The 8,972-nt window shown below is 40.0% G+C and overlaps 1 protein-coding gene across 1 annotated transcript; it reads right to left on the bottom strand.

The window, feature by feature from the left end:
- Positions 1–1,975: 1,975 nt before the first annotated feature.
- PDE6H (phosphodiesterase 6H) lies at positions 1,976–5,939 on the bottom strand. The gene is made up of 3 exons (XM_032593724.1): positions 5,772–5,939; positions 4,700–4,740; positions 1,976–2,498 (listed from the first exon to the last, which is right to left on the bottom strand). Exons 1-3 carry the CDS (start codon positions 5,903–5,905, stop codon positions 2,422–2,424), a joined length of 252 nt encoding a protein of 83 aa, XP_032449615.1. The 5' UTR covers positions 5,906–5,939; the 3' UTR covers positions 1,976–2,421.
- Positions 5,940–8,972: the final 3,033 nt, after the last annotated feature.

The following is an 8,972-nucleotide window of genomic DNA, read 5'->3' as shown; positions in this document are numbered from 1 at the left end:
AGGGAAGGGGTAGAGAGAGGGGGAGACACAGAATCCAAAGCAGGCTCCAGGCTCCAAGCTGTCGGCACAGAGCCCAACACTGGACTTGAACTCATGAACTACGAGATCATGAATGAGCTGAAGTCCGACCACTGAGCCACCCAGGCACTCTCCCCACCCCAAGCTTTAAATAGTTCCTTTGTTAAAATTTCCTCAGTTACTCTGAGTATGGCATTTCTGCTGCCAGGATTTTGACGGAGACCATGATTTACCTTTATTCTCTTTCATATGTGTGCTATTTATATGAGAAAGGTTTTCTTGTTTCTTATTAGGAATAATAGAAATGGTAGACATAGAATTAGAAATGGAAAGGACAGAATTCTAGAATTTGAATGGCTTTCAATTATATCTGATCTAGCTTACCACTAAATGCTATACTTCATAAAATAGACCTGCTTCATCCCACTCATTACAACTTTTCAAATATTTGCTGGCAATTATGGTTTTCTCATCTAGCCTAAATATTATCAGTTCCTTCAACAATTTTTCATGCAGCATGGTTTCTAGATCTTTCTCTAGCCTGACCATTGAATATGTTCCTCTGGGTGCATTCTTAAAATGTTTAGAGAAACATTTGCAAAGTAATCCAATGGAGAAATCTCACTGAACTGGAGAAGAACACAGACCTCCCTACCTGAAAGGCACGGGAATGAACAAGCACACCCAGAGGCTCTGGCCATCAAGTGGAGTGTCTGACTTGAAAATAGGAGCATGAGTGGAAGCAGGACTTCCTGCTGGAGGGGAAGTGCCTACACATCATCACTATACTTCCTGCATGTCACAGTTCCAACTCTTAGATTTTATGCTTTACTTTTTCTTCTATACTTTTTCTTTTCTTTTTTTTTTTAAATTTTTAATGTTTATTTCTGAGAGACAGAGAGAGACAGAGCATGAGCTGGAGAGTAGCAGGGAGAGAGGGAGACACAGAATCCGAAGCAGGCTCCAGACTCCTAGCTGTCAGCATAGACCCCAACATGGGGCTCAAACTCATGAACCATGAGATCATGACCTAAGATGGATGTCCAACCAACTGAGCCACCCAGGTTCCCCTCTTTTCTACTAAGGAAGAACAGCAATGGACTTCTAGCCAGGCCAAGAATTAAAATGAAACATAGGAGTGCTTTAAATTCCCATGGTCTGGACATCTCCTTACCCCCAACCAATCCAGATTCCTCCCTTGGGCTTCAAATGTTTTGGCCAGAGGTAACTAGGTCATTTGTGCAAAACAGTGCAGAGCCTGTAGCACAAGACATTTTCTTGAGTGCTGAGCTTCTTTGATTTTCACACTCACACTCTGCAGACCTCAAAGTTGTGGAATTATCAATACCGTGAACCTAGATGGCCTAATGCAGGCAAACCAGAAGATCCAAGGCGAAAGATTTTTGTCCAAAATTGCAGAGTAATGTACTGGTCAAGCCAGGATTAGAACCCAGATCTCTTTTGTCTCTGTAACCCTGTCTTTCTTTTCAGTTAATTTTCCCCATTCTTTTACCACAGATTACGAAACTGAAATGAAGAAATCAATACTGCTAGTACCCAAGGCATCCAGGTCACGTAGGGGCAGCAATTGAATTGCACAATTGCCGTGAAAGTATTGGGGAAAGATGGCTATGTGCACATTACATTTGACACAACCTCAGAGGTGAAGCAAACCATCATTTATTCAGAGGGTTCAACTACCTGTCCCATCTGAGTCTAAATTCCGTAGCATATAAATATTTTCAATCAACTGAGCCAGGACACTAAAAGGAAGGTTCACGCTAACAGATTCCTGAGTTTCCGTCTCCAAATTTAGACACAGAAAATGTACGATTTACAAGTTACAAAGTGGAATCAGAACTTGACTTTATTCCTATGCTCTTTTGCATGCATTGTGTTTACTTCCTGTACGACCGTGCCCTCTTTGCTGAACTGACTTTCAGAAGAGGGCATCAGATACTTGCATATAGCATTTAATACAACTTCATCATAAGATTCAAGGTAAGTATCTCCTTTATTAAATGAGAAGGGGAAGGGGGGTGACAAAAATGTTATCTTAAAAGCTACTATTAATTGTAGGGACTGCCTGGTAAAAACTAAATTTGAAGGACTTAACAGATAAACAAAATTTCAAGAACTATCACTGAATTCTAACCAGCTGATAGGAAATTTGAAATGTCCTAACAAAAGTCTATTTGCATCCACTGTTCTGAGCTGAACTATATAGGGCAAGAGAGAATCTCACACCAAGAGAACTCTTCATAGCAATTTAGGGGGAAATGACTGTGTAAGCTGAAGAAACCACTTCCGAACAGCTGAATTTCAAGACTCTGGCAGATCAATAGGGCAAAAGTAAGCAAAATTAGAGCAGATGCTGTTGAAAGTGGCAGAACCTCAGGTGCATCAGATGATCCCAAACTGAGCAAGCTCATGCAATTCCAGGTGGCTGAACGCCTCCCAGGGGCAAATCACCGTGATATCTGCAGAAGAGGGAAGAAGAACTTGTAAGTCTGCCTCACCACCACCACCCCAACCCTTCAGAGCCTCTTCTGCTCAGAAAGACATCCTTTGGGCAGAGACACCGCACTCCTCTCTCCTACTTGTTGTCTCAGCAACCAGGAAGTTATCTAGAATGGCCCTGCAGCCCAGAAAGGATCAGACCAATTGGGTTCTGATGCCCCCAGAACAGACTCCACTTAGTAGGCATCTTCACTGGTTTCATTCTGTACCTCTTTGAAGAGATTGCCCAAGGCTTTTGACTGGAGCTAGCCTGAGGGGGTGCATATCACTGATCAAACGGGGTCTCCCCACAGCACAACCACTATGGAAGGAACACAAGTGGAATTCTAGTCAGGCCAAGGGTTAAAATGGGAAATAGAAGCACTTTAAATCCCCACAATCCGGAAATCCACTGCCTTCTTGCCCCCTACCAATTCAGATGCATTCCTTGGGCTTCTCTGATGCACTCTTTTGTTCCTTTACATTTTGAAATGCCTACAATGCCCAATCACGTACTGAGAAATAATCTCAAGACATCTACTAATCCAATTTTTCGCTTCAGGCAATAAAATATTATTATCCCTGGATTGCAGAGAAGCTGACTGGAACCTAAAGAGATTAAAAACCTATAAAAAAAAAATCGGAGTTACAAGGATGGGACTAGAACCAAGCCAAAGATCTCAGATTTCCCTTCAGTGTAAAGCTCTTTCTAGTATTCCAAATATGTTGGCAGAGTTAAACATAAGCCCAAAGCCAACCTACTGGTCTTCTATACACCTGGCCAAAATACAGAAGCAGTTGATTTAGGAGAACAGCGAAATGAGCTCTATAAAGGAGCTAGAAAATGAATTTGAGATCCCAGGGGTGGCACTTGACTGCAAAAAGCAAGTACACTGAGAATTGCCTGGTAAGGACACTGATTGCCAATTACATCATTTGTCAAAAGAATATTGGATGAGTTTAAGGCATGTTCACACAAAAACATGCACAATTGTGTTCATAGCAGTATTATTCATAATTGTGAAAACTTGGAGGCAACAAAATGTCTTTCAATCAAATAAGCAAACTCTGATACAGCCATTCAATGAAATATTATTCAGTGGTAAAAAGAAATGAGCTGTCAAGTCACATAGGACATGGAGGAACCTTAAATGAATAAACATTGCTAAGTGAAAGAAATCAGTCTGGAAAATCTGTATATTGTGTGATTCCAACCATATGACAATCTGGAAAAGGCAAAACCCTTGAGAGTAAAAAGATTTGTGGTTGTTAAGAGTTTGTGGAGGTGGGAGGAGGGATGAACAGATGGAACACAGGGGATTTTTAGAGCATATATTCTGTATATACCTGTAATTATGGATACAGAACGTTGCGCATTTGTCAAAACCCATAGAACTGGACAACACAAAGAATGAATCCTAATGTAAACTATGAGTGTTAGTTGATAATAATGTTACCAATACTGGTTCACCAATTGTAACAAATGTGCCACACTCATGCAGGATGCTAATAGTAGGGGAAACTATGTGCAGGAGGAGGAAGGTGGCAGAGGGGGCATGTAGGAGCTCCATACTTTCTGCTTAAATTTTCTGTCAGCCTAAAACTGCTCTAAAAAATAAAGTTTAATATTATTAAAAGGAGTATCTGGTAATTTGTGTTCATTAGCCAACAAATCAAGTTATTCTAGTCAACCAAAATTTTGTATTGGATACATTCAGGGTGCAGGCCCTGCTCTGGGTGCTGGAGGATGTGTAAAAAGAGGAAGTTGGTTACAGAGTGGTTTGCCAGGCCCCACCCTTTTTTCCAATATCTCACTCGGGGGCCTCAGATTGTCCCTTAATTTCTCTCTGCCTCAGGTTTCTCTTCTGAAGAAATAATGAAGTTGGGATGGACTAACCCTGAGAATCTTTCTACATTGAAAGTCTACGACTCAACCATTATATGTCCTCAAGAGTTGCTTAACAGAAGAGGGTTTAGTAACTCTGGGCCTTAGCTTGATTCCTGTAGGTGTGTTTCCTCTGGGCACACGTGCACTTAGGAGGTAAAATTAAACCCCACATTTCTATGCCTTCAAGGATCTGCTGCCTCAGGTATTTCTTTTAACTTTTCACAGCCCTTTGAGGCCTAAAGTGTGTATAGTAGTGAAATTCCAAGTGAAAGTCCACATCTTTTGGTGGCTCACCTGTTCCTAGCCCCTCCATGCCTGGAATGTCATCTCCAAACCTGGGGGAAAAAAGAAAAATTAAAAATTAGCTGAAAGAGTGAAAAGATCTTGGAATTACTCATATAGAGAGTTTCCTGATGAAAGGGGAAGAAGAGGTTTAGGTTTTTGTCTTTGTGAAACACCTTTAATTTGCATTGACCCAGGGCAAAGGCGATGTCACTCAGGCTGTTTTCAGACAGCGTGTCCCCTTGGAGAGAGATTTTTTTCCCTTGTAAGAATATAGCCTATGACAACTGAGAACCAAATAGCACCATCATGGGGGCAATTTAGTCAAGTTCCACTTTTAAAAATAGAAATTGGAATGAAAACACAGTATGAAAGGCATTAAAGTGATCAATTTATCCATTTGATCAGTTATCCAAAAGCATTTATCAAAGCATTTACTATATGTCAGGCATCGTATTGAGCATAGGGAATTAGGGAAAAAATAATAAATTTTCTTTGAGGGACTTCAATCCCTGAGAACAGATGTAAGTAAACAAATGTAGTGTAAAATAATACGAGTTGTGATAGCTGAATGTATGAAATGCAAACATAGAAGTAATGATCACACTTGTCTAATAAGAAAGTCAGTAATGGCGTCCAAAAGGAAATTAACAAATGAGCATATGTTAAAGAATAAATAGAATTTGGCCAGAAAAAAGCAAAGAACTGAAGGCATAACATTTGTTGCCATACAAATAAACTGAATAAACTTTGTGTTCTGGCAATGGCCAGTGTTTTAGTATTCCAGATTAAATCACAGGGTGTGCTGGTGAGGAGGAGTGGTCAAGAAGAGTCTGGAAGGTCAAGTCGAAGTTTGCTGTGATAGGCCCCATTTGCCGTGCTAAATGTCACCACAGACCTGGTTGGTGAGGGAGAAAGGATTCCAGGGCTAAGGACACAATTCAGCGAAGATTGTGGTAGAGAGGAAAATAGAGCAGAGGGTGAAAGTCTTTGTAAGTCTGTTTACGTTTATGAGCACTAATTTCTCAAAACCAAAGCAGGGTTGTGGGGAAAAAATAGAGTCTTCTTTTTAATTTGGTCTTACCCTTTCACCCCTTTCTTAGGAGGTTTGCTCTTGAATTGGCGAGTCTGCCTCTGCTTGAACTTGGGGGGCCCTTTGCGTGGGGTAGTGGGACCCTGGTTTGAAGCTGGAGGAGCCAAAGCAGTGTTGTCACTCATTCTGATGTCCTTGGAAGTCTGGTGGTTCTCTTTCAGTCTCCTTAGGCAGTGAGAGGAAAAAAAAGAAAGCCCTTCAGTGTACAGGAACCATTGCTTCTTAAACCATCATTGGACACTCCAGAAAAACTTAGGATTTTGTGTTGACATAAAAGGGAAGAATTTATCATCTTTTAAAGAGATTTTCAAGAAAATATCAATGGAGGCACTTAACAAAGACTGACAATGAATAGATTAAAAGTCTATTTTAATCTAAAATAATCCCCCAAAATCTAAATAGATATGTTGTTTCAATAAATTGTCCCTAGCTTTCCATGTGTCACTAGTTTTCTGATTTATTATAATATGTACTTCTCCGTGATCACCAGTTCCACCATCTGTAAAGCCAAGGAAATGGACTAAATGCTAACTATAGTCTTTCAGCATTGGTATGTTCTTTAAACTTTATATATTTTTCCACCCAACTGCAAAATAACCCGACTCTGAATGTTTATTGACTCACATTTTATGGGCTTCTTTCTTTATAATCCTTATTTTGTCTAATCCTCGTGTGATCAAGATACTTCTCTAGTTCTCTACTTCTCTACTTCTCTAGTTCTGGGGGATAGCACTTGGGAAAGCTCTGCACCAGGGATACTAACACCCACATAGTATTCGATCCATTCCAGTACACATGCGTGCGCGCGCGCACACACACACACACAAACACACACACATCAATGGAGGGTGATTAAGTAGTAAATTTGTGCTTTAGCTCCATATCCAGACGTGAGGTTCTTAAGTCACCCATTTCTCTGAAATGTCCAATATTTTCTTCTATCCAAATCATGGAACTTATCCAATGTGACTTTCACAGACTTTGATTTTAGCTACAGAAATGTACATTGTCATTCTTCAAGTAAAAACAGAGGTGTGTTAAAAAGATAAAATTAAAAAATACATATGCTAGGCCAAAGGATGACTTTTTTTCTTTCTCCTTTTCTATCACAAAAGTTGATAACACCTATCCTCGGAAGGAAGATTCTAGAAAGTGCTGAACAACTTCTCAGTAGCCTTAATCACTTACTCTGAGCAAAACCATCTCATACTCTGCTACCTGGAAGATTTATATAATCTGTAAATTATAGACCTATGCTAATATTATCAGCTTCAACTCTCCCTGACACTCTTTGGCCCGTGCTAACCATCTTTCTCTTTTTCTGCCACACTGAACATCCCTCAAATCTTATATTGTATGACTTTGAGTTCATCAACTTTTTCCGATTACTTTCAAATAAGGTCAAATTACTATCTTTGCCAAAAGATATTTTTTCCTTATCTTCTTTTCCCCACTTACTATTTTCATTTTCTCTTGCTGATTCTCAAGTTCTTCAATAGAAACACGTTGACTAATCTGTGAGTGGGTACCAGGGGTGGTGCACCTGGCTAGGGCTCTGGATCACTTGCTTATGCCATGGATTTTATCTAAGTTCCCCACTGGAATGTGTTCCATAAGCCTGTTGGTTTTTTTTCAGTTTTCATTCATTTCTGTGACCTTAGAACCTACAACAGTGCCTGGAGCATAGCAGGTGTGCCATATATATTTGTCGAGTGGGTGAATAAATAAGTGAAAAAATTGAACTAATACTTGCTTGGGATATTGGGTTGCAAGATCCTGACCCTGTGACTTCGCCGTCAAACCATAGAGAAGGCATCATTTGGCCTTCATCTCACAAAGCTCTCAGTGGCTTTTGGAAATAGGCTGCCAGCTCCTTTGCTCACTGAATCCAGTCCTTGTGCTATGGTCCCTCTTCTGCCCTAGTAAACAGCCAAAGTTTGTGCCTCATCCGAATGTGGTTGGGACCATGTAACTTGCTAGTAGGCAGCCAAGAGACACATTATTGTCAGAGTTTACCACCGCTAACTGACACATCCCAACTCTGACAAAGTCATAGAGGAAAACTAGACAATTTCTCCCAGATCAAGTTTTTCTGACTTCTCAATTCTTTCAAAATGTTAACATACCACAAACTTTCCTTTCTCTCATCTGGAGAGTTTACTAGGACTAGGATTACCAGATTTAGCAAATAAAAATACAGGGCACCCAGTTAAATTTGAATTTCAGATAAATAACAAATATTTTTAGTATAAGTATATCCCAAATATTGTATGGTATATACTTATACTAAGAGAATTATTCATTGTTTATCTGAAGTTCTAATTTTACTGGAAATATTTTATTTTATCTAGCAAGTCTAATTAGGATCCCACCATGTGAGATCTAGAGTCTACAATATGAGGGCCTAAGGTAAACTAATCAGTCAAATTACACTTTGAGGGCAGTGCAATGTAAAAGGTATGTGCTTGGGGTTCCTGGGTGGCACAGTCGATTAAGAGTCCTACTCTTGATCTTGGCTCAGGTCATGATCTCATAGTTCATGGGTTCAAGCCCCACATCAGGCTCTGCCCTGATGGCGTGGAGTCTGCTTGGTATTCTGTCGCTCCTCTCTGCTCCTCCCCTGCTTGTACTCTCTCTCTCTCTCTCTCTCTCTCTCTCTCTCAAAACTAAATAAATTAATTTAAAAAACAGAGAATGTGTTTTAGAATCAAATAGACATAGTTTCAAATCCCTGCTCCACAAAACTGTCTATGTGACCTTGGATAAGTTGCGTAACTTCTCTGTTCCTCATTCCATCTATAGAGTCAATCAAATATAACTTCTTTTTTAGAGTTACAGGGAAAATTAAAGGGCATAAAGTAAATAAGAAATAAGAAAAAGAGTAACTATGCAATAGACCTTCTATAAGTAGTGGAAACCAGGCAAGTAAATCTATAATTATGACACAGGTTCACCTGCACTCCTACACTCATTCTCCTGGGCCAACTGCTGAAGATCCCCTGTCATGTACCAGAGAGGTGACCATCATTCAGCACTTGCTGCATCCCTCAAAAACCCTGACTATTAATTTAAGCCTCGTCTTGAAATTCTGTCTTAAACCTTCCTTGGATTCCTTTGACATCCCTAACAGCAGTCCCAAAGAACGTAAAAATTACACTTGATTTCCATCTTTCCCTGATTATACTTCCCCTT

The sequence above is a fragment of the Lynx canadensis genome, chromosome B4 (assembly GCF_007474595.2).
Source record: "Lynx canadensis isolate LIC74 chromosome B4, mLynCan4.pri.v2, whole genome shotgun sequence".
Classification (NCBI taxonomy): domain Eukaryota; kingdom Metazoa; phylum Chordata; class Mammalia; order Carnivora; family Felidae; genus Lynx; species Lynx canadensis.
This window is presented reverse-complemented; position numbering and strand designations above follow the sequence as displayed.